This window comes from Struthio camelus, chromosome 5 (assembly GCF_040807025.1).
Source record: "Struthio camelus isolate bStrCam1 chromosome 5, bStrCam1.hap1, whole genome shotgun sequence".
Classification (NCBI taxonomy): domain Eukaryota; kingdom Metazoa; phylum Chordata; class Aves; order Struthioniformes; family Struthionidae; genus Struthio; species Struthio camelus.
Genome location: NC_090946.1, coordinates 5,703,677 through 5,727,552, shown reverse-complemented (window position 1 = coordinate 5,727,552; position 23,876 = coordinate 5,703,677). Strand labels below are relative to the sequence as shown.

The window sequence follows — 23,876 nt, the reverse complement described above, 5'->3', positions numbered from 1 at the left end:
GGGGCCAGTCGGAGAGCTCCTGGGGCTAGCTGGGGGCAAGTGGAGCTGGTCAAGGAGCTCCCCAGGGCTAGCTGAGGAGCAGTCAGGGCTAGCTGGGGGCAACCGGGGCCAGTTGGGGAGGTCCCAGGGCTAGCTGGGGGCAAGTGGAGCTGGTCAAGGAGCTCCCCGGGGCTAGCTGAGGAGCAGTCAGGGCTAGCTGGGGGCAAGTGGGGCCAGTCGGAGAGCTCCTGGGGCAGGCTGGGGGCAAGTGGAGCCGGTCAAGGAGCTCCCCAGGGCTAGCTGAGGAGCAGTCAGGGCTAGCTGGGGGCAAGCAGGGCCAGTTGAGGAGGTCCCAGGGCTAGCTGGGGGCAAGTGGAGCTGCTCGAGGAGGTCCCCAGGGCTAGCTGAGGAGCAGTCAGGGCTAGCTGGGGACAAGTGGGGCCAGTCGGAGAGCTCCTGGGGCTAGCTGGGGGCAAGTGGAGCTGGTCAAGGAGCTCCCCGGGGCTAGCTGAGGAGCAGTCAGGGCTAGCTGGGGGCAAGCAGGGCCAGTTGAGGAGGTCCCAGGGCTAGCTGGGGGCAAGTGGAGCTGCTCGAGGAGCTCCCCGGGGCTAGCTGAGGAGCAGTCAGGGCTAGCTGGGGGCAAGTGGGGCCAGTTGGGGAGGTCCCAGGGCTAGCTGGGGGCAAGTGGGGCCAGTCGGAGAGCTCCTGGGGCTAGCTGGGGGCAAGTGGAGCTGGTCAAGGAGCTCCCCAGGGCTAGCTGAGGAGCAGTCAGGGCTAGCCAGGGACAAGCAGGGCCAGTTGGGGAGGTCCCAGGGCTAGCCGGGGGCAAGTGGAGCTGCTCGAGGAGGTCCCCGGGGCTAGCTGAGGAGCAGTCAGGGCTAGCTGGGGGCAAGTGGGGCCAGTCGGAGAGCTCCTGGGGCAGGCTGGGGGCAAGTGGAGCCGGTCAAGGAGCTCCCCAGGGCTAGCTGAGGAGCAGTCAGGGCTAGCTGGGGGCAAGCAGGGCCAGTTGAGGAGGTCCCAGGGCTAGCTGGGGGCAAGTGGAGCTGCTCGAGGAGCTCCCCGGGGCTAGCTGAGGAGCAGTCAGGGCTAGCCGGGGACAAGCGGGGCCGCTCGGGGAGCTCCCGGGGCTGGCAGCGGAGCAGCCCGGCGCGGTGCTCCCGGGGGGTGCCGGGCTGCAGCCCCCGCCCCGGGCCCGCGCATCGCAGCCGCTGCCGAGCCCGCGCACGGCCGGGGCGCCCCTCCGTGCCCAGGCGGCGGCGGCGGCGGCCGGGGGGGGCCGCTGTGCTGCATTGCGGGGCGGGCGGCCCGTCCCCGCCCGCCTCCGCCCGTCCCTCCCCGGGGGAGGAGGCGGCGGGGGGAGCGGGGCGGGGGGGGTTGTGAGGGGTTGGGGGGGGGTGGGAAGCGGGGCTATCTATCTGGGCCGGGCAGCGCCGCTGGCCCCCGGCAGGAATGTCCCTGCGCGCCCAGATAATGTTATTTATATCGCAGCGCAGGGCGGCTCCGCTCCCCGCGCCCCGCTCCGGCCCCCGGCCCGCCGCCGCCGCCGCCGCCGCTCCGCGCAGGTGAGTGCTGCCGCCAGCGGGCTCGGTGCGGCGCCGAGCAGCGGGCAACAGCCCCGGAGGGGGCTCCGCGCTGTCCCCCCCCCCCCCCCCGGCCCCGTTCCCTCCCTCCGCGGTGGCGGCGCCTTCCCGGTGACAACGGCGGAGCAAACTTTGCTTCGGCGTCAGGCTTGCGGTGGGTGCCCCCCCCCCCCAGAGGTGGGTGCCTCCTTCCCCCCCACCCACCCTGCTCACTCCCTGCGGGGTCCCTGGGGGGGACGCTCGGGCTGCTGCCGCCGGGTTTGCACCGAGGTGGGCGACACAGGCGCTTCTCCCCGCCACGGTGGGTGCCCTCATCCCGACCCCGGCGAGGGACGGAGGGCATACCGGGCGTCCCCGCCTAGCCCCGGCCCCCCCTTTGCCCCCCTTCCCGGGGGTGGGGGGCTCCCCGCGGGGCAGAGGCTGAGGCCGAGCTGTGCCCCGAAGCGCCAGCCCCTCGCTGCCGGGGCTCCGCTTTTGCCAACCCCGGAGACTTCGGGGCGGCCGCGTGCCCGAGCGTCGTCCGCGTGACGCAGACGGGGGGCTGAAAAGCCTCGGTGTGGGGCGGCGCGGGGCGGCTGCCTCCGAGCCGTCTCCTTCCTCCTTGCATGGGGGGGGGGGGAAAGGCCGAGCCGGCGGGGGCTCCCCGGGGCGCCTTATCGATTCCCCGAGGGGTTTCCTACCCGAGGAGCTCACGCGCTGCAATAAGCCGCCGGGCGCGCGGGGCACCCGCCTGGTGCACCTACCTCCCCAGCCCGGCCCTGCGAGTGAGAGGCCCTGATTTCCCGGCTCTCCCCCCCCCCATCACCGGAGTCGGGGGGGGGGGAGGTTGCCGCCGACGCGACCTTGTAAAGACGGCGAGCGCGGGTTGGGAGACCCCGTGAAGACCCCTCGCGCGTGGGGCCATGCGACCCTCCCCAAGGACCGTTTGGAGGTTGATCTTGCCGTTTTGAAGGCCCCGGCTAACGGTTTGGGAGTAATTGAGCTGGTGCATGCCGGAGCAGGGGGAAGGTCCTAAGAAGGGAGCGGAGACTAGCCTGCGCTTTACGCCAGGGAGGCCTATTTTTAGCCGAAAACGTATGCGGAGTGTCAGCACGTGTGTATGTCGGAGCTATGCGCGCTCGCGGATTAGGTGACACAGGACGGTCTCGCATCGCCGGCCCGTCCGGCATCCGCTCGGGGCCCTGGGGAAGGCAGGCGGCGTCCGGAGACGCGTCCCCTTGGCCGCCCTCCCCCGGGAGCAAGGTGGGAGGAGGCCGGGGGGGGGGGACCGTCCCCAGCTTGATGCCACCGCGCAGATGCCACCGGGGCATCCCCCCCCCCCCGCCCAGACCCTCCCGGCGGCGACTCTCGCCGTGCCGCGGGCTCCGCGCCGAGCAGCACCATCTGCTCGTCCTCGCCGCGGCGCAGCCTGGACTCCTGCCCCGCGCGGCCGGAGCGGCCCTCGCCCGCCTCCTTTCAGCCGGTGGCTTTTCCCCTCTGTCGGACGCTGCTGTTTCGAAGGGGGCCCGGGTGACGGAGGAGGGTTGGAGAGCACCCGCTCGTTCCACGCCGCTCGAGCTGAGCCCCGGCGGTGACTCCGTTCAAAGCGACCCCCTCCCGGGAGGCCGCTCGGCGCACGCGGCCCCGCCGCTGCGGCGGAGTCGGGCGCGGGAAGCCCCGCGGCGGTGCTGCAGAGACCGGACGCAACTCAGTGCGGGCTTTGGCGGGCAGCGCCCGGCGGTCTCGCCTCCGGAGAGAGGAAAGGGTCTCGCTTTTTCTCGCCTCCGGAAAGCAGAGCCGGCCGACCGGGGGGGGGGGCCCACGAGGCCGGTCCCCGAGCCGAGGGCCTGCCTGCACCCTGCAGATTAGGGTGTCGAGAGAGGACCCAGCCCAGCCCTGCCGGCGCCCGATAAAAGCCCTGCCACGAGTACGCGTGCTTCAACCTCCCTGGAAAACTGGCAGCCTCGGGGGCTCGGAGCGAGGCTCGGCCCCAAACTTCCCCCCCCCCCCACCGTGGGCAGCCACCGGTCCCCATCCTTGGAGACCCCCGGGCGAGTGTTCCCGCAGGCTCCCATCTCGCCTGGGTCGCTCACCCCTCTCTCCCCCCTCCCTCCGCCACCACCTGGCCCCGCGCCGGCCGCGTCCGATAGCTCCCCGGCCTCCGGGAGCTGGAGGGTCGGGCGCGGAGGCTGCGCGCCAAGGGGTCCGCCGCCACCTCCCCGCGCCAAACAGCTGCGCGCCGGCGTTTTTAGATACCAGCCTATCTATATCCCTCCCGTCCCCGTGGGCGGCCCCGCCGCCGCTCCCCCTTCGGCAGCTGCCGCCCGGCGGCGAAGCAGCGGGGGGGGTCCCCGGGGGATGCTCGGCGGGAAAGGACTGACGGCCCCGCTCCTCGGTCGCCAGCGGCCCTCGGGGCAGCAGCCGGCCCCTCGCTGTCTAGCGGGGGGGCTGGAGCAGGGCCCCTCGGCCCCCGTCAGGGACGGGCACGGTTCGGCCGGAGGGTCGGCGCGCGGTCCAGGTGCCCCGAGATACCTGGGTGGGAGCCGCGGCCGGGCACCGCGCTAAATCCCTCCGAGCGGATTAAGCGGTGGGTCTTAGCAGCAAATCCTGAGTCATGGCGAGGGCACCTGCCCGGGTCTCGGCGGGGACGGGGCCGAGGTACGAGGAGGGGACGAGGCCCATCCCTCCCGCCGGGAGGGCTCAGCTCCCGCCTGCTGTCCCGGCAGGGGCCCGTTGCCGATAGCTGAAGGACACCCGGCCGGGGGCCGCCGGGAACATGACCTCGGAGAATGACTACGACCACCTGGAGATCCAGCAGCAGTACAGTCGCATCAACGTCCGCTGGGACGCCTCCGACGATGAGCTCGACAACGACAACAGCTCGGCCCGGCTCTTTGAGCGTTCCCGCATCAAAGCCCTGGCAGGTCTGGGGCTCGGCGGACCCCGGGGCTGCCGCCTCGTTCCCCCAGGAACGCGCCCGGGGGCTCAGCCTTGCCCCACGCCAGATCCTACCCCTGGTTTTCTGGGTCCTGTTGACCCTTCTGTGTGCCCTCCATCCCCTTGGGTCCCCTCCATCCCCTTGGGTCCCCTCCATCCTCCCGGGTCCTCTCCATCCTCCCGGGTCCCTTCTGCTCTCCTGGGTCCCCTGAGTTCCTTCCGCCCCCGATGCGGTGGGGCTGAGGTATGTCCCCACCGCCAGATGCCACTGTGCCTGATCTCGTTGCAGATGAGCGGGAGGCCGTGCAGAAGAAAACCTTCACCAAGTGGGTGAACTCCCACTTGGCTCGTGTGACGTGCCGCATCTCTGACCTCTACATGGACCTCCGAGACGGACGGGTGCTCATTAAACTGCTGGAGGTGCTTTCGGGAGAGCTCCTGGTATGACTCCCCTCCAGCTGGGGACCCGGGGGCCAGAGCTGGGCCGGGCTGTGCTGTGCCATGCAACCCTGGCTCCAGGGCTCCCAGTGTGGGTATTGGGGTTAGGACGGTTTGGGGACATGGTAGTGCCCAAGGGGTGGCCCCTGCTCCTGTGGGGTGTCACAGGCAGCCAATGGGCAGGGATGGTGACACCTCGCTAGCGAGGGAAGGGTGCTGCAGGGCTGGGCCAGGGCGAGTGCTGAGTGCTGCCGTCCCCTAGCCCAAGCCCACCAAGGGCCGGATGCGGATCCACTGCCTGGAGAACGTGGACAAGGCGCTGCAGTTCTTGAAGGAGCAGCGGGTGCACCTGGAGAACATGGGCTCCCACGACATTGTGGACGGCAACCACCGCCTTGTCCTCGGCCTCATCTGGACCATCATCCTGCGCTTCCAGGTGGGGCCGTGCCGGTTTGCCTGCCAGCACTGCTGCAGGGGCCACCCCTTCCCCAAAGGGAGCCGTTGCCCATGGAGCCCCCCCCCAACCCCAGGGATGTCCTTCTGCCTCCTCAGATCCAGGACATCATCGTGCACACGCAGGAGGGCCGGGAGACGCGCTCCGCCAGGGACGCGCTGCTGCTCTGGTGCCAGATGAAGACGGCGGGGTAGGTGGTGGGACCCCGACCGCATCTGGACCAGCTGGTGGGGTTTGGGGATGCCCAAAGGAGGGAGATGGGGTCTGGAAGGGCACCGTGAAGCTGTCTGGCTGTGGCACGGGGTGATGCCTGTCCCTCCGCCAGGTACCCCCACGTGAACGTCACCAACTTCACCTCGAGCTGGAAGGACGGGCTGGCGTTCAACGCCCTCATTCACAGGCACAGGTAAGTGGGGCCAGGCAGCCAGCCTGCAAGGCTGCCTTCTCCCCGGCCACCGTGCTGCCACCATCGCCAGGAGATGCCAGGGCAGCCTGGGGAAGTGGTGGCAGGAGGTGCTGGGTGCTACAGGGGGGATCCTGCGGGAGCGCCGTCCCCTCGCCAGCTGCGTCACCACCGTCCTGCACCTTCGTCCCCAGGCCCGAGCTGGTTGACTTCCACAACTTGACCAAATCCAACGCCCGACACAACCTGGAGCACGCGTTCAGCGTGGCAGAGAGGCACCTGGGCATCACCCCGCTCCTCGACCCTGAAGGTAAGGCTGCGGGGCTGAGCTGGGGCCAGTGCAGGGGCCTGGGCTGGCGGGGGCACTCCCAGGGTAAAGGTGGCTGCTGCCACCCCTGCTGCTGCCACCATTCCACGTTGGGACGTGCCTGGGCCCCACGGAGGGCAAGAAGTGTGGGATTTTGGCTGCCTGGGAGGCTGTTGCAGTGAAACATATCATCCTGGGGCTGATATTTTGGGAATGAAGAAAGTCCCAGAGCAGCACTGGGAGACTCAAGCTGCTGTTCCCACCAGTGCCTTCCTTAAAAACCTTGAGGCTTCACCCATGAATAGCTGTGGAGAAGGAGGCCTGACTGGGAGCCAGCGTGAGGGGGGACCTCATGAGGCCACGCAGGCCCATTGCTACCTGGGCTGGGGTAGCAGCCCAGGATGGTGCTGATGCATCTCAGGGTGCTGCACAGGCTGGGACGGGGTGGGTGCATGGGGCTGAACCCTCTTTCTTGTGCCGGGCAGACGTATTCACGGAGAACCCTGATGAGAAGTCCATAATCACCTACGTGGTGGCCTTCTACCACTACTTCTCCAAGATGAAGGTGCTGGAGGTGGAAGGGAGACGTCTGGGCAAGGTAGGGGACGGCGTTGGGACCATCGTGGAGGAGAAGTTGCTGGGGCATGGCCCGAGTGCCCAGGCATGGGGGGAGCCTACAGGGCGCTCACTGCCAACCCCCGCTGCAGGTGATTGAGCACGCCAAGGAGACGGAGCGGATGATTGAGGGCTACAGCGGGCTGGCCTCCGACCTGCTCACCTGGATCGAGCAGACCATCGCCTCCCTCAACAGCCGCAGCTTTGCCAACTCCCTCACTGGGGTGCAGCACCAGCTCCAAGCCTTCAGCACCTACCGCACCGTGGAGAAACCCCCCAAGTGAGTGCCCTGAGCCCCTCTGGCAGCACTGCCGTGCCCCACGGGGAGGAAGCCCCAGGAGCGGGGCTGGTGCTGTGCCCATGGCCAAGTGGCATGGCACCCACGGGTGCCCTGGGGCTGAGCTCTCTCTGGGGCAGGTTTCAGGAGAAGGGCAACCTGGAGGTGCTACTCTTCACCATCCAGTCGCGGATGCGGGCCAACAACCAGCGCGTGTACTCTCCGCATGAGGGCAGGCTGGTCTCCGACATCAACAGGGTACGTGGCCTCCCCATGGTGCACGCCAGCCTGGCTGTTCCTGGTGCCAGGGATCCCCAGTATCTCCAAAGGGCACCCCATAACTTAGGGGCAACTTCTTCCCTCAGCCCCCCTAGGGCTTTTTCTCCCCTGGTCATGCTGGGGCAGGAAGGTCCATTCTGGGGCAGGACGGGGCATTTGTTGCACCCTTGGAGGTGCCAGGCTCCCAGCCCCGCCTGCTGGCGCAGCGACGCTCCCCCCGTCACTGGGCACGTTCCGGTTTGCTAGCAGAGCGTAACGTCGCTGGGAAGCCTTGCAGGGGAGGTGTGGGACTGGGTTCGCTCTGTGTTTGCCCAGGCCTGGGAGCAGCTGGAGAAAGCAGAGCACGAGCGGGAGCTAGCGCTGCGCAACGAGCTCATCCGGCAGGAGAAGCTGGAGCAGCTGGCGCGGCGCTTTGACCGCAAGGCGGCCATGCGGGAGGCCTGGCTGAGCGAGAACCAGCGCCTGGTGGCACAGGTGAGGAGGACGTGGGCGGTCGGGGATCCCGGCCCAGCTCAGGTACCCCTCTGGCACACACCCAGAGCGGGCATCACCAAAGACTTTTCTCTGGGCAGGACAATTTTGGCCAAGACCTGCCAGCAGTGGAGGCGGCCAAGAAGAAACACGAGGCCATCGAGACGGACACGGCCGCCTACAAGGAGCGCGTGCAGGCCATCGAGGCGGTGGCGAAGGAGCTGGAGGCGGAGAACTACCACGACATCAAGCGCATCAACAGCCGCAAGGACAACATCTTGCGGCTCTGGGAATACCTCCTGGAGCTGCTGCGCGCCCGGCGCCAGCGCCTCGAGATGAACCTCACCCTGCAGCACCTCTTCCAGGAGATGCTGCACAGCATCGACTGGATGGATGAGATCAAGGTGAGCGGCAGGTTGTGCTGTGGGGTCTGCCAGCCTTGCGAGCTGCACCAGCGCATCAAGCGTTTGGTTTCTCGCGGTCCCTCCATGTTGATGCCCGGCGTTCAGCAGCACCCACTTCCCTGGGTTAATGCCACTGCAGATTGGGTGCCTTAGCGCCACCGGCCGGCTCATTGATGAGACCCTGCCAAGGAGGTGGAAGGGGAGATCATAGGATCTTCGTGTCCTGGGAAACAGCAGTGCGTGGAGGGGCATTTAGCTCTCAGAGAGAACAGTCCTCAGCACCTGGGAGCCCCTATTATTCTGGTGCTGGAAAAGCTCAAGACATCAGGCTACAACAGATGCGGTCTGGGGGCATGGAGGCAGCTGGAGAAGCAGCGTTAGGGTGTATGGCTGGCAGCAGCGCCCAGGCTGGGTGCCTGCAGGGGTGTCCGGCACTCCTCCGGAGAGTCCTCGTGGCTCAGTGTTGGGACGTCCCCACTGCCCTGGCAGAGCTGTGACGGCTCGTGCTCTCCCGCAGGCACAGCTGGTGTCACCTGAGTTTGGGAAGCACCTGCTGGAGGTGGAAGACCTGCTGCAGAAGCACCGGCTGCTGGAGGGCGACATGGCCATGCAGGCGGAGAAGGTGCGGGCCGTGAGCGGCGCGGCCCTCCGCTTCGCTGATGCTGACGGTAGGTGTGCCATTGCCTCTGGGGCAGCCAGGCAGCGCGGGAGACGGGGTGCCGTGCTCACTCCTGCCCACGCTCTGCCCTGCCAGGGTACCGGCCCTGTGACCCTAAAGTCATCCGGGACCGCGTGAGCCACCTGGAGATGTGCCAGCGGGAGCTGCAGGCACTGGCGGCCCAGAGGAAGGCTCGCCTGGAGCAATCCAAGTGCCTGTGGAAATGCTTTTGGGAGCTGGATGAGGCAGAGGGCTGGATCAAGGAGAAGGAGCAGATCTACTCCTCCCTGGACTATGGCAAGGACCTCACCGGCGTCCTCCTCCTGCAGCGCAAACACGCAGCTTTCGAGGCCGAGCTGCGGGGCCGGGGCGCCCAGCTGGAGCAGGCGCTGGCGGTGGGCGAGCGCCTGGTGGCCACAGGGCACACCGAGGCGGCCCGGCTGCGGGGCCGCATGGCGGAGGTGCAGGGGCTCTGGGCCCAGCTGCAGGAGCTAGCTGCTTTCCGCCAGAGGAGCCTGCGGGACGCCGAGAGCTTCTTCCAGTTCCAGGTGGACGCGGACGAGCTGAAGACTTGGCTGCAGGACGCCCGGCGGCTGGTGGGCAGCGAGGAGCTGGGCCACGACGAATCCTCCACCCGGGCATTGGTGAAGAAGCACCAGGAGCTGCTGGAGGAGGTGGCCGGTGCTGAGCAGCTTCTCAGCAGCTTGGGCCAGCAAGCCGAGGACTTCCCCCCTGAGCTGCGCGCCGGCCCCGAGGCCCAGAGCCGGCTGACAGCCCTGCGGGCGCTCTACAGCGAGGTGGTGAGCCTGGCCGAGCTGCGGCGCCGGAAGCTGCAGGACAGCCTGGACCTTTACACCATCATCAGCGAGATCGATGCTTGCCAGCTCTGGATGGGCGCAAAGGAGACGTGGCTGGAGCAGATGGAGATCCCCAACACGCTGGAGGACCTGGATGTGGTCCAGCACAGGTATAGGCTCCATGGGAGGAGGATGGGCACCTGCCACCTCCGGGACTGGTACCTGTGTCTCGAGGTGGGGCCCATTCTCAGCCCTTGCACTTGGCAGGTTTGACAGCCTGGGGCAGGAGATGAGCAGCCTGGCCTCCCAAATCGACGGCATCAACCGGGCAGCTGAGGGCCTGATAGAGAGTGGGCACCCGCGCAGCCCCCACATCCGGCAGTGTCAGGAGCAGCTCAACACCAGGTACGTGCCCCACGAGGACGGAGGGGATTGAACCGTTTCGGCAGCTTCCGCTGCATTTAGGCACCGTGCCGGGAGTCCGGGGGATGTTGGCAAATGGGTTTGAACCCTTGGGCATCGTTTCTTCGCTCTCGCGTCCCTGGGTGCCCACGCTGCGGGGTACCCTTGTGCCCCGTACTCTGTACTTGAGCTGGGGCACTAGCCATGCAGCGAGACACAGCGCCATCCCCATGTCCGTGTCCCCCGTATCGCGGCGCGTGTGTCCTCATATGGCCACCACCAGGCTCAGCAGCTGGCCAAGCCAGAGTAGGGCCCGGGCAGGGTGGCCCTGACTCCCTGTGCCGTGCAGATGGGACAGGTTTCAGAAGATGGTAGCACAGCGGCGGAAAGCCGTGGACTCAGCGCTGAGCCTGATCAACTACTGCGTGGACTGCGAGGAGACCCGCAAGTGGATCCTGAGCAAGACCCACGTGGTGGAGTCCACGCAGGACATGGGCCGGGACCTGGCCGGCGTGTTGGCAATCCAGCGCAAGCTGTACGGCATCGAGCGTGAGCTGGCTGCTGTCGAGAGCCGCCTGGGCACCCTGCGCTCCCAAGCCCAGCGCCTGGCCGAGGATCACCCCGACCTGGCAGCAGACGTCCAGCAGCGCCTGGGGGCCGCGGCGGCCGCTTGGGACGAGCTGCAGGGCGCCCTGCAGAGCCAGGCGGCCACGCTGGGTGAAGCCGGCAAGTTGCAACGCTTTCTGCAAGACCTCGACGACTTCCAGGCCTGGCTCTTCGGGGCGCAGAAAGCTGTCGCCTCGGACGAGGTGCCAGCGTCGCTGGGCGAAGCCGAGCAGCTCCTCCGGCAGCACGTGGCCACGCAGGAGGACATTGAGCAGCACGAGGCCGCCTACAGCAACGTGAAGGAGACGGGCGAGCGGGTGACGCAGGGCCAGGAGGACCCCGAGTACGAGCAGCTCCGGCAGCGCCTGGAGGGCATGGACACGGGCTGGGGCGCCCTGCGCAAGATGTGGGACACGCGGCACCGCTTCCTCACCCAGTGCCTCGGCTTCCAGGAGTTTCTCCGTGACGCCAAGCAGGCTGAGGTCCTCCTCAGCAACCAGGTAGGTGCAGGCGCCTCGGTGCACACGGGACATCTGTCCTGGCCGGACATGGCTCTCACTGGTACTGCCCATGCGTGTCATCTGTCACGGGTGGAGGCATCCCAAGTGCAGGGGGTCCCCAAATCCTGGAGAAGACCTGGATCTCGTTAGGCAAGGCTCTCCTGAGCCCATACTGGGGAGGCCACACGGGGGCGCAGCACACCGCCCCAACGGGCTCTGCAGCGGACAAGGGCTGGTGGCACCCTGACGAGGGTGTCCGTGATGACACCAGGGGCTGCGTGGCATGCAGCCTGCCCCAGCCCTGAGCCCCTCCGCCTTGCAGGAGTACACGCTGGCTCACCTCGAGCTGCCCACCACAGTGGAGGGCTCAGCCGCTGCCTTGCGCAAGTTCGAGGACTTCCGCACCAGCATGGAGAGCAGTGAAGAGAAGATCCCCAGCACGGTGGCAAGCGGCACCAAGCTGGTGGCTGATGGCAACATCTTCTCGGAGAAGATCACCGAGAAGTGTCAGAGCTTACAGGAAAGGTGAGTCCGACCCCACGGTGAGGGGCGAGGGGTCAGCACAGACCGTCCTGGGGCAGCGCAGGCAGATGCTGCCCTTCTCTGTCCCGCCCAGGCACAGGACGAACGTGGCCAAGGCGCAGGAGGTGGCAGGTTTGCTGCAGGACAACCACGAGTTGCAGACTTTCCTTCAAAACTGCCAGGAGGTAGGGAAGCAGCGGGCACGGGTGGGCACAGTGGAGCCTAGGGGTCTGAAGGACCACGTCCTACCTGTGTCCCTTGGGCTGATGCTGGCCCGTCAGGGCTGGGTCTCAGTTGAGGAGCCCTGGGAGGCCCCACGCACCAGGGTCAGTGGGCTCTGCGGTGCCTGGCCTGGCACCGGGAGGGGGGACCCAACCGTGATGCCCATCCTGTCCTGCTCCCAGCTCACCCTGTGGATCAATGAAAAGATGCTGACAGCACAGGACAAGACCTATGGCGCAGCCCGGAGCCTCCATAGCAAGTGGCTGAAGCACCAGGCATTCATGGCGGAGCTGGCTGCCCACCAGGGCTGGCTGGAGAAGATCGACACGGTAAGTCCCGGGGGTGGTGGCATCCGGCTTCAGCAGGGCCGGAAGCTGTGCTGCCCTCGCCAAGGCAGGGAACAGCCACCGGGGATGCTCCAGGATGAGGTGGCAGCCTTCCAAGTGCCGGGTGGGGAAGCCCCATCCTGGAGCAGAGACGTCCCTGGGTTTGGCGCACTGGTGCCAGGGGCCCCGGTGCTCAGTGGAGATGCCAACTTCCGCGTGTGCCGGCAGGAAGGGAAGGAGCTGGCAGGCCGGAAGCTGCAGTACGGGGCGCTGGTGTCTCAGCGCCTGAGCGAGCTGCACGCGCTGTGGGACCAACTGCGGGCCGCCACCGAGGAGAAAGCCCGGCAGCTCTTCGAGGCCAACCGCTCGGAGCTGTACGCCCAGAGCTATGGCGACCTGGACCGCTGGCTTGGCAAGATGGAGGACGAGCTGCGTGCCACCGAGCAGGCCAAGGACCTCACCAGCACCAACCTGCTGCTGAAGAGGCTGACGGTGGGTGGGATGGCACCTCAAGGTTGGAGGGACCCAGACCTCTATCCCCTGGCTTGCCCGCTCCTGTAACCCCTTGCAGCAGGCAGAGAACCGTCTGCGCCTGGGGCACCAAGCATCCTGCAGGCCAGGTGGGCTTGGGGTGTCAGCACCTCTCTGCGCTAGCACCCTGGGGTCCCTGGGCATTGGTGTTTAAGGACCCAGGCCCTTTGTGGTCGCTCCGTGGGAAAGCTCTCCTGGCAAAACCGTGGGAAAAGGAGTGAAACTGCAGATGCGGCTTGGAGGGATGCTCTTCAGCCACGTCCCCAGGGCAGGCAAGGTGCCTCGTTCAGTGCTGCATAATGCCTGGCGAATTGCTGTCATATTTGCCAGCGCCTCGAGTCAAAGGCTCTCGTGGAGGCCAAACGGGGCTATTCCTCCTGCTCCTTCAAAAAAGGGTATTGCCTTGGGGGCTTCCTTCAATTAATAGGTGCAAGCTACCTAGCAGGGTCACCTCACCGCCACAAGTCCGGTTTGGGATGGCGGGTTTGAATCACTAGGAGCATCCCCAAACGAGGCCAGGGCTGAGTCCAAGACGGTCCCGCCGGGGTCCGCTGGTGTGGAGGGCCTGGACATCATTTGGGCAGGCCTGCTAGGGACTGCCAGCAGCTCGGCGTGCCTCTGCTCCCCTGGCACCCGCATCCCTGCCCTGCACGCTCAGCCCGACTCTGGGAACCGGAGGGGGTAAGTCCCCTTTCCTGGCAGGGTTTGGCCCACACCACTCTTCTCTTGCAGAGACTGGAGGAGCAAGTGGGAGCGCGGAAGGAGGAGATGGAGGAGCTGGTGTCGCAGGGCGCCCCGCTTGGAGGGGCCGCACCGGAAGCAGACAGCCAGGAGCAGAAACTCCAGCAGCGATTCCTCAACCTGCTGGAGCCCCTGGAGAGGAGGAGGAAGGAGCTGGAGTCGTTCAAGGCCACGTACCAGCTCAGGCGGGACCTGGAGGATGAGACGGTGAGCTCCCTCATGCGCCAGGGCTCTTTCTTTGCGTACCGCCATGCCTCTCCCGCCAGCATCGCTGCCCGGCGTCCCACCTGCGCTAGCTCCCGGCCCACCCCCAGCCTTGCACCCCTCCGCTCTACGAGCCCCACGGGGAGCCTGGTAGAGACCCTGTGCCTGCAGCACCCGGCGTGGGGAGCCCCGAGGGTGTTCTGGCCAGCGCCGCGGGGAAGGGGCCGCAGCAGCGCCTCGCGCCCGTGCCGACGAGCCCTCGGTGGGGTGCTGTCGCCCGCAGCTCTGGGTGCAGGAGAGGCTGCCGCGGGCGAGATCCACGGACCACGGCACCGACCTCCAAACCGTGCAGCGCCTCATGAAGAAGAACCAGGTGAGTCTGGGCAGAGCGGGCATCGCCCGCTGCGATGGGGCAGCGGGCACCGGGACCGGACTCGGTAACCGTAGCCGGGCCTCCGCCGTGGCCCCTTTGCCTTCGTCGAAGGTGTTGGGGGCCCGGCTGTAGGCTGTGCTGTGCAGCTGTCCCCGTGTCTCGAGCCCACCCAGCCCAGCCCGCTCACTGCCCTGCCGGCTCACAGGCGCCCGACCCATCACCCAGTGACGTCCCCTGAGGGACATCCATCCCACGTGGGTGTTGGGGGGCTGCAGAGAGCCCCGTGCCGGCTGGGCACTGTGGCCGGGCGAGCGCTCAGGGACACGGGGGCTGTGCGTGGGGGCAGCCCCCTACCCGCGACACCTTCTCGGCAGACCCTGCAGAAGGAGCTGGCGGGCCGTGCCCCGCGCGTGGCCGAGGTGCTGAGCCGGGGCGACGCCGTGGTGGCGGAGGCCGGCGGGGAATGCCCGGAGCTGGAGGCGCAGGTGCGGGAGCTGCGGGGGCAGTGGGACGCCTTGCAAACAGAGACCAGCGACCGCCTCCGGCGCCTGCACGAGGCCAACGAGGCCCAGCAGTACTACCTGGACGCCGGCGAGGCTGAGGCCTGGATCAGCGAGCAGGAGCTCTACATGGTAGCAGAGGAGAAGCCCAACGTAAGAGGCAGCGCCACGGCCGGTTTAATGGCCCAGGGCCTCTGGGGGGGGGTCCTTTGTGCCGTGGCATGCCATCCTATGCCATGCCATGCCATGGTGTGCCACTGGCAGGGACCGAGCTCGCGATTGCTCAGGATGGAGGCAGGATGTGCCCGCTGGGTGGGCACTGGGGCTGGATCCCAGGCCCTGTCCCGCGGGCACGCCGCGTGCTGACGGGCGGTTGCGTCTGCCCTGACGCAGGACGAAGAGAGCGGCTTGGTGATGCTGAAGAGACACGTCCGGCAGCAGCGATCCATCGACGACTACGGCCAAAACATCAAGGAGTTGGCGGGGAGGGCTCAGCAGCTGCTCTCCGCCGGCCACCCCGAGGGGTAGGTGCCACCCAACACGTGTCTCCCGGCTTGGGGCTGTCCCCGTGCCCTCAGCACCTTGGCAGCTTTACGGTTAGGTGAGGTTTAGGCGCTGCTGAAGCTCTGGTGCTGTTTGGTGCCATGGTGCCTTGGTCGGGCTGGTGGCACCACTAGACCGTGGCTCTGCTGGTCACCCTGGGCTCTGAGATGCCGGCCTGGGGGTGTAGGCGGGGATGCGAGTTGCTCATTGCTGGCAGCCCAGAACTTAGCTTTGGTGGGTTTTCTTGCCAGAAATCCCATTTGCTGCGTTGAATGCCCAGTAAATGATCCATAGGCAGGTTGCTGGACCTGGCTGGGGACTGAACTGTGGGAAGTGGCTTCTCTACTGGGAAACGTTTCGTTGATGGCCAGGTGTCCCAGCCCGTGGGCCAGTCCCCAGCATCAGCGACAGCTTTGCATTTTGGGGAAAACAAATCCATTTAGTGCACTTTTCTCGTGGTGGGGTGGGGGCCCACTGGGCAGCTCCCCCGGCAAGGAGCGGGCACCGCGGGTGGCCCGGGGCCGTGCCGGGTGAGAACTGGGGTGTCTGTGTGCCTGGGGCCGTGCAGGGAGCAGATCATCCGGCTGCAGGGCCAAGTGGACAAACACTACGCGAGGCTGAAGGAGGCGGCCGAGGAACGCCGGCGGAGGCTGGAGAACATGTGCCACCTCTTCCAGCTGAAGCGCGAGGTGGAGGACCTGGAGCAGTGGATCGCCGAGCGTGACGTGGTGGCCTCCTCCCAGGAGATGGGGCAGGACTTCGACCATGCCACAGTGAGCCTACCAACAGCTCCCAGGGCTGGCGTGCAGCAGGAGCCCGGGCGGGAGATGCAGGGCATGGTGTCACGCCAGGGGCCAGCACGCACCCTCGGGTGACAGGTGGGTCTCTCTCCCCCCACCAGCTGCTGCGGGAGAAGTTTCGGGAGTTTGCGTGGGAGACGGGCAGCGTGGGGCAGGAGCGCGTGGACCGGGTGAACCTGACCATTGAAGACCTCATCGACGCGGGGCACGCAGAGGCTGCCACTATGGCCGAGTGGAAGGACGGGCTGAACGAGAGCTGGGCTGACCTGCTGGAGCTCATCGACACGCGCAGGCAGCTTCTCACCGCCTCCCACGACCTGCACAAGTACTTCTACGATGCTGCCGAGATCCTCGCCCTCATCGCAGACAAGCAGAAGGAGCTGCCCCAGGACTTGGGCTGTGACACCAGCACGGCCAAGGCTTTCCACCGCATGCACACCGCCTTCGAGCGGGACATCCAGCTGCTGGAGGCGCAGGTAAAGCTGAGGCAGGCTCTGTGGCTGGGATGGTAAAGAGGGGACCCCAGGCAAGCGGGATGCGGGGAGGACGGGATGCTCTGGAGGGCTCCCCGAACTCCAGGCAGCCCCCTGACGCTCTCCATCTCTGCGGGGCAGGTGCAGCAGTTTCGGGAGGTGGCGGCCCGGCTGCAGACGGCGTACGCTGGGGAGAAGGCTGACAGCATCCAGCAGAAAGAGCAGGAGGTGGTGAGGGCCCTGCGAGCACTGCTGGAGGCGTGCAGCGGGCGGCGCGCCCAGCTCCTGGACACGGCCGAGAAGTTCCGCTTCTTTAGCATGGTGCGGGACCTCCTCTCCTGGATGGAGAGCGTTGTCCGGCAGATTGAGACGCAGGAGAAGCCCAGGTAATGCCGCTCGCAGCGGGCATCCAGCTCCGGGGCCCTGCCTGGCAGTGTCTGGTGTTGACATGGGCACCTCTCCTTCCCTAGGGACGTCTCATCCGTGGAGCTGCTCATGAAGTACCACCAGGGCATCAAGGCAGAGATCGACACACGTGACAAGAGCTTCACCACTTGCATCGACTTGGGCAAGAAGCTGCTGCAGCGCAAGCACCACGAGGCGCCCGAGGTGAGGGTGGCTGCGGCTCGGGGCAGCCTCCACGCCCAGTGCTGGGATGCCAGGGGCAAGCACGGCCCCGGGAGAGGATTGCCCCATCCGGGGGCTCCTCTGCAGGTCCACGTGGGGTCATGGGAATGGACGCCAAGGGTCTGTGGGGCACCCACAGGGCACCAGGGCTGCGTGTCGGCCCGACCGACCTTCCTGTGGCTCCTTGGCTGCCCAGCGTCCGGCCTGGCCACAGAGGGTTTTGCTGGGAGACAGGACCAGAGGCTCAGAGCCAACTGCCTGGGGGATCCCCTGTTTCCTGACCCGCTGAGCCCCGAGGCCGCCTGCCTTGGCCTGGCGCAGGGCCGGAGCGAGGTGCCCGCTGGAAGCTGTCCCGCAACGGTGGCACCCTCTCCCCTTGCAGATCAAGGCGAAGCTGGTGGAGGTGGTGGAGAAGAGGAGGGCCATGGTGGAGACGTGGGACAGACGCTGGGACTGGCTGCGGCTGCGTGAGTGCGCGGAGGGGGCCGCAGTTGGGTGGGCGGCGAGGGGGATGCCGCCAGGCGCTGGCACGTGGGTCGGCTCCCCAAGGGGCGGCGGGGGTCCGTGCCGCAGGGCTGAGCCGGCCCTCGTCCTCCCCGCAGTGCTGGAGGTGTGCCAGTTCTCCAGGGACGCCTCGGTGGCCGAGGCCTGGCTCATCGCGCAGGAACCCTACTTGGCCAGCGGCGATTACGGGCACACAGTGGACAGCGTGGAGAAACTGCTGAAGAGGCACGAGGCCTTTGAGAAGTCCACGGCTACCTGGGAGGAGCGTTTCGCTGCCCTGAGGAAGCTGACGACGGTGAGGAAGACCCAGTCTCCAGCGTCCTCCCTGGGTGCCCCAGGCAGCTCAGCCCCACCACGAATGGGCCCAGCCAGCTCCAGATCGCTCTGAGAGTGGGATGTTGGCATCTGTCCTGCCTCACTTTCCCCATCCCATCCAGCCCCTTCCCGTGGTCATGGCCAGCCCCTCTCCTGACTATGCCCTGGCCTGGCTCCTAACCCCTTCTCCCTCTTCCCTGGCAGCTCGAGCTCCTGGGCAAGCGGAAGCTGCAAGAGGAGCCGGTGCAGGGCAAGGTGACGCGGACCACAGCTCCCGACTACGACTTGGATCTGGATGCTGAGCTGGAAGCAGGGTAAGAAGCGCCTTCGCGGTCCTTGGCACGGGGGCCAGCCGGCATCCCCAAATGGCTGGTGAGGCCGCGGCATCTCTGGCAGGGGTTAGTCCCTGGAGCAGCCCAGAGGTCCCAGCGAACACGTGAAGGCTGAAGGTGGGCATCGTTTTCAACGTTTTTTTCTTCCCTCAAGTGAAACGTGAAGGGTTTTTAGCGATTTACTCTTTCCACGCAAGATCACTCAATAGGTAAATTGATGCAAGCGAAGCAGGAGAACCAAAGACCCATCCACAATCCTTGCTTGCTTCAGCACCATCTTTCGAGGGCTTTTATTTCTCCAAAGGAAAAGAAAGCAACGGATATTCCCCAAACCTGGTCGTGATCTAGTCCCTGGCCCCTGTTGCCCATCCTTGGCCTGAGCTCCTCTGCGGTGCTCGCGGCCGTTCTGCTGCGGGATATCAAACACCCGTCACGCTCCAGCCTAGGGGTGGCTGCATTTCTCCGGTGGGATCGTGGGATTTGCCTCAAGGCTGGCAGGGCTGGGCCATTAGGGGATGCTCTGCGAAGCGCGAGGCACAAAACACCCCTCCGAAATGGTCCCGCCGCCGCTCCTGCACCCAAGCAGGGATGCTGCATGCAACCATCTTGCTGAAGAGGCTGCTTCTGTGCCACAGGTCCGAGGAGGAAGAGAAGAAGAAGGGCTTAATAGTTCAGGATGCCAGTCCGCCTGCCACTGACGGACCTGAACCGGTCAGTTCTTGATTTTAGCTTTCTCCTTCCCCAGCAACAAAATGTCTCCCCGTTTTCCACAGGCTCTTTGCAGATCGCTCCCCGTGAACCCATCCATGGCATGCTGATGGCTCCCTAGTCTCTGCTCTGTGTTTGCTCTCCCGCCTTTCCCCGTGCTGCCTCTGCCGGGAAAGGGGATGTGAACTGCATGTTGCGCCCTTGAGTTGTTCCTTGAGTTGAGTTGAATAAATTGTTGGAGTAACCCCAAAATGCCAGGTGGCCACCAGGCACGCAGGCCAAACCTTCCCTTTCACCCCGACTCGTCCCCACATGGCTGTCCCCAGGCTTTGGGCTGCTGGAGTGGAAGCAATGTGCCTTGCATGTTTTGCCCGATGGCCTTCCTGGAGCATGCTGGGTCAGGCGGGGACGTGTTCGTGCGCGGCATCAGCCTACACAAGCCCTACGGGGCTGCAAACCTGGCAGCTGAGGAGTTCGGATGCTGCTGTCGGCAGGGCAGGGGGCCCGGCTGTCCCTGCCGCCGGTGGTGGGCAGACCTGGAGGTCCCTCCGGCAACAGGGAAGAGACCGCCGGAGGCACTCATTTGCGTTGCGGGCAGGAAGCGTTGCACTGCGAGCAAACAGGGGCAGCTCGATGCCTCCTTGCCCGGGCTCTGCTCCCTGGGATGAGGCTCGGGCGAGCTGGTGGAGGCTGGTGCACGCGTGCCCGGCACCTCTCCAGGATCACGGCAGCAGCCAGGAGGCCGTGAGCTGCCCTGCAAAGTGCTGCATGCCGGACCTGGCGAAACGGTACCCAGAGACAGTGGGATGTCCTGGGGACGACGGAAGAGCCGGACCTATCTGCCCCATGGAGGGCAGATGGCAGCCACACTGCACTCCATCCATTATCTGCTGATGGTGAGGCCCCAGGGGCAGCAGACGCCCCAGGAAAAAGCTCCAGGACCTGCGTGCCCAGGCTGCAAGGACACCGCGCTGTGCCCAGTCCCCTCGCCAAGTGACGCCCAGCTTTCTGAAGCACCCAGCCTGGGAGCAGGGCTGGCTCTGCCCTGGCCTGGAGGGAACGCTAGGCCGAGCTGCCCACAGGCATGGTGCAACGATGGTGCTCCCAGCTGCCCGTGACCACGCCAGCTCCTGGGCACATGTCCCTGGGGGCATCGTCACACCCTGTGCCACCCGCCTTACGCTTGCCACCGCCTTCTCTGCTCCTCTTGTCTGCTCTGCCTGCTCAGGCACGGGATCCTCCTCTGCTTGCTCTGCCTGCTCGGGGACATGGGTGTCTTCTGGCCGCTTGGGGACAGGATCCCTTCCTGCCTGCTCTGCCTGCTTGGGGACACGGTCACCTTCTAGCTGCTCGGGGACAGGATCCCCTGCTGCCTCCTTTGCCTGCTTGGGGATGGGACCCCGCTCTGCCGGCTCTGGGACAGGAGCCCTCCTCCTCTCCCTCTCCGCAACGTGCACCACGCAACTGCTGGTTGTGCTCTCCGGCCTGTAGCTGCCTACAACGGCTGCGGCCTGGCAGATGCCCAGGAGGATGGACAAGACTTGGAGCCATGCCCAAAGCCTTGGAGGGGCTGGGACCCTCCTGGGACCCCACAGTGTCTCCAGGCATGGGCGAAGAAGAGGGTGCCAGGCACCCACCCTCAGATGGGCATCTTAGCCGTCCAACTGCAACAGCCACTGGACACCGTAGACACTGCCCAAACCATGTCCTCCCTCTACCCAACCTCTCCTCCCAGGGCCTCAGCTGGCTGCGGTCAGGATCCAGGGGCCAGGACTGGGATGCCCAGCTGGGTCCCTGGGGGGAACGTGGCCCAGCTCCAGCTCCGGGGTCGTTTTTGCCTCAGCACCCATCCCCATTCAGCCAAGGTGCTGGGTCTGCTTGTGCCCCAGATGAGAGATGACGTCCCTCGCCGGTTTTCCCCTTTCTGATTCCTCCTTCTGGCATAATTTCTACTCCCAAAACCACCCCCCGCCCCGGGGGCTGGCTTGCCGATGCCGGCCAAACCAGGCAGCTCTGCGGGCTATCTGCCCCGCTTGCCTCCCACTTCCCCTCGCCCCACATCCACGGGTCCCTACGCCAAGGGGTGCAGCACCCAGCCCCCTGGGTGCCAAACTCCTGGTGGAGCCCCCACGCCATGGGGCCCTCATGGAGCTGGAGGTGCCGGTCTCTGCGCGGGGCTGGGACGCCAGCGCCGAGGCCGGGCTGGGAGCCGAGCACCTGCTCGCAGCACCATCCAGCTCCCTCCAGGATGGCTGGTGAAGGTGGCTGGAGGGGTCCAGTCCTTCCTCTGGCCCACGGCACCCTCATCACGAGACCGGACCACAACGCGGGCAGGAGGGGACGGGGTGCTGGGACGTGCCTTTTCCTGGTGGCCGGAGCAGTGTGGATAGGTGGCCACGGCTCAACGACCGGCCTTGGGCACCCTACGGTGGCCCTCACCCCACCTGGGGCCGGGGGACAAGGCAATGCTGTCTTGCGTCCCGTCCTCCCCGTGTAACACGCGTGTCCCTTTGCGGCAGCCAGCGCAGAGGGAGGTGACGGAGGAGGAGGAGGAGGAGGAGGAGGAAGAGGAGCCGGCAGTGCCGGGCCCGCGGGCGCCGCGGGGCGAGCTGGAGGAGCCCACCACCCTACCCGCCCAGCTGGAGCGCTCCTGCAGCGTCCAGCTCGAGGGCTACCTGGGCCGCAAGCACGACCTCGAGGCGGCCACCAAAAGGGCTTCCAACAGGTGGGCCTGGCCCCGTTTCCCCCCTCTCGCCCCGGCCGCGTCCCCCCCCGGTGCCCGCCCGCCGGCGGTGACGCGGGGGCTGTCGCGGCGCAGGTCGTGGAGCACCCTGTATTGCGTGCTGCGGGGTGGCGAGCTCGCCTTCTACAAGGACGCCAAGAGCCGGGCGCTGGGGGTGCCCTACCACGGCGAGGAGCCCTTCGCACTGCGCAACGCCCTCTGCGAGGTGGTCGCCGGCTACAAGAAGAAGAAGCACGTCTTCAAACTGAGGTAAAGACCCCCACCCTGCCGCGGGCAGGCCTGAGGCCCGGAGCAGAGGGGATGGGCGGCGTGGCGTGGTCAGGTGCCTCACCGGGACCTCTGCTCTGCCCCCAGGCTCAGCAATGGCAGCGAGTGGCTTTTCCACGGCAAGGATGAGGTGAGGGGCAGCAAGTGCTGCCTGGGGTGGTGATGTGGGATGACCAGTAGGGTCCAGGGGGAGATGGGTGGGCTGGATGTGTCCAGGAGGATGGGAAGGGCCAGCGGTGCCCAAGGGGACATCAGGTAGCTAGTAGAGGCCAGCGGGACAAAGGGTGGCCAGCAGTGCCCAGGAGGACATGGGGTGGCCAATGGTGCCCAGGGAGTGTGGGGCAGCTGGTGGTGCCCAGGGGGATACAAGGTGGCCAGCAGTGCCCAGGAGGACATGGGGTGGCCAATGGTGCCCATGGAGCTGTGGGGCAGCTGGTGGTGCCCAAGGGGATACAAGGTGGTCAGCAGTGCCCAGGAGGACATGGGGTGGCCAATGGTGCCCATGGAGCTGTGGGGCAGCTGGTGGTGCCCAGGGGGATACAAGGTGGCCAGCAGTGCCCAGGAGGACATGGGGCAGCTGGTGGTGCCCAGGGGGATACAAGGTGGTCAGCAGTGCCCAGGAGGACATGGGGTGGCCAATGGTGCCCAGGGAGTGTGGGGCAGCTGGTGGTGCCCAAGGGGATACAAGGTGGCCAGCAGTGCCCAGGAGGACACGGGGTGGCCAGTGGTGCCCAGGGAGCCATGGGGCAGCTGGTGGTGCCCAAGGGGATACAAGGTGGCCAGCAGTGCCCAGGAGGACATGGGGTGGCCAATGGTGCCCAGGGAGCTGTGGGGCAGCTGGTGGTGCCCAAGGGGATACAAGGTGGCCAGCAGTGCCCAGGAGGACATGGGGTGGCCAGTGGTGCCCAGGGAGCCATGGGGCAGCTGGTGGTGCCCACAGGGACATACGGCAGTTGGTGGTGCCTCGAGGGGGCAAGGGGTGGCCAGCAGTGCCCTGGTGGACATGGGGTGGCTAGCGGTGCCCAGGGGGAGCCTAAGTAGACGTAGGGCAACGAGCAGTGGCAGAAGGGATGTGGGGCAGCTGGTGGTGCCAAGGTGGGGCGCGGGGTGGCCAGTGGCGCCCAGGCCGGGCCCAGCCGCCTCTGACCCCGGCCCTGGGCCCCCCCCCCCCAGGAGGAGATGCACACGTGGCTGCAGGGTCTCAGCACAGCAATAATCGAATCCCAAAGCATCAAGACGAAAGCCCAGAGCCTGCCCCTGCCCCTCATCACCGCCGTGGATCCCGGCCTGGCTAAGAAGGACAAAGAGAAACGGTTCAGCTTCTTCCCCAAGAAAAAGTAGCCACGGCCTCCCCCCCCCACCCCGGCCCCACGCCAGCGGGGCGCGCAGCACCCCCCCCCACCAACCCTTGTGCCCCCCTGACCGTGCGCAGGCTGCGGGTGCCTGTTAGGTGCGGGGGCACCCAGGGCTGAGCTGGGCACGGCGGGGTGCTGGGATGCGTGCGTGTGCACCCTTCGCTTACACGTGTGTATATGTACCCTCCCCCCGGGGTACGTGCAACACGGGTATGGGTGCAAAAGCAGGTGTGGGTGCAGGGATGCATTTAGGTGCACCTCTGGGTGCACCTCCCCCCCCAACTCCCGCACGCGGCAGGCGCCCGGCTCGCCACCCCCCTACTCCCCGCTCCGAGCCGTAAGCCGGCGGAGGGAGGGAGGTGGCACCCTGCCGCCGGCGCTCCCCGGGGCACCAACCAAAGAGATTTGGCCGGCGGGCGCCCCCCTCCCCTCCCCAACCAACCCCTCACCAGCGCGCACCGCACGCCCCCCCCCCCCCCCCAAAACCCCCGGAAAGCGCTTGGGAGACCAGAAGGTAACTTTGGGTTCATTCGGGCGTTTTTTTGTTTTGTTTTTTTTTGTTTTTTTCTAATAAAGAAATCAAAGCAAACCCGCTCCCGGGGTTGCCGCCGGGCCACGCTGGGGGGACCCCCCCCCCAACCAACCCCGCAACCGGTGCCTCGGCGCAGCCGGTCCCTGCCGCCCGCCGGTTGCCCCCAGCGGGG

The 23,876-nt window shown here is 66.8% G+C and overlaps 1 protein-coding gene across 4 annotated transcripts; it reads left to right on the top strand.

Moving 5' to 3' along the window:
• The first annotated feature begins 1,371 nt into the window (after window positions 1–1,371).
• SPTB (spectrin beta, erythrocytic) lies at window positions 1,372–23,606 on the top strand. 4 transcript variants are annotated; one of them, XM_068944371.1, is made up of 36 exons: window positions 1,405–1,541; window positions 4,265–4,462; window positions 4,765–4,916; window positions 5,176–5,349; window positions 5,466–5,557; window positions 5,693–5,773; window positions 5,965–6,080; window positions 6,563–6,675; window positions 6,785–6,972; window positions 7,110–7,227; window positions 7,564–7,722; window positions 7,821–8,123; window positions 8,641–8,791; window positions 8,878–9,748; window positions 9,846–9,983; window positions 10,330–11,086; window positions 11,409–11,611; window positions 11,703–11,793; window positions 12,013–12,159; window positions 12,385–12,648; window positions 13,420–13,635; window positions 13,916–14,005; window positions 14,380–14,658; window positions 14,899–15,029; window positions 15,617–15,821; window positions 15,950–16,324; window positions 16,463–16,707; window positions 16,792–16,930; window positions 17,331–17,415; window positions 17,551–17,747; window positions 17,972–18,081; window positions 18,735–18,810; window positions 21,327–21,532; window positions 21,626–21,799; window positions 21,905–21,947; window positions 22,991–23,606. In XM_068944371.1, the coding sequence occupies exons 2-36, from the start codon at window positions 4,315–4,317 to the stop codon at window positions 23,156–23,158; spliced, it is 7,005 nt and encodes a 2,334-aa protein (XP_068800472.1). In that variant the 5' UTR covers window positions 1,405–1,541; window positions 4,265–4,314; the 3' UTR covers window positions 23,159–23,606. The 4 variants fall into 4 exon arrangements, with proteins under 4 accessions (XP_068800473.1, XP_068800472.1, XP_068800474.1 ...); XM_068944372.1 differs by lacking the exons at window positions 18,735–18,810; window positions 21,327–21,532; window positions 21,626–21,799; window positions 21,905–21,947; window positions 22,991–23,606 and adding an exon at window positions 18,873–21,287 and having other exon boundaries at window positions 1,372–1,541; XM_068944373.1 differs by lacking the exons at window positions 18,735–18,810; window positions 21,327–21,532; window positions 21,626–21,799; window positions 21,905–21,947; window positions 22,991–23,606 and adding an exon at window positions 18,873–21,287 and having other exon boundaries at window positions 1,538–1,736.
• The last annotated feature ends 270 nt before the right edge of the window (window positions 23,607–23,876 follow it).

Excerpts from the sequence above, each read along its gene's own strand:
- SPTB (XM_068944371.1), top strand. The coding sequence starts at position 4,315 with ATGACCTCGGAGAATGACTACGACCACCTGGAGATCCAGCAGCAGTAC. Across the intron at positions 5,558-5,692 it reads TGCCAGATGAAGACGGCGGG|GTACCCCCACGTGAACGTCA; the intron begins GTAGGTGGTGGG and ends TCCCTCCGCCAG. Across the intron at positions 6,973-7,109 it reads ACCGTGGAGAAACCCCCCAA|GTTTCAGGAGAAGGGCAACC; the intron begins GTGAGTGCCCTG and ends TCTCTGGGGCAG.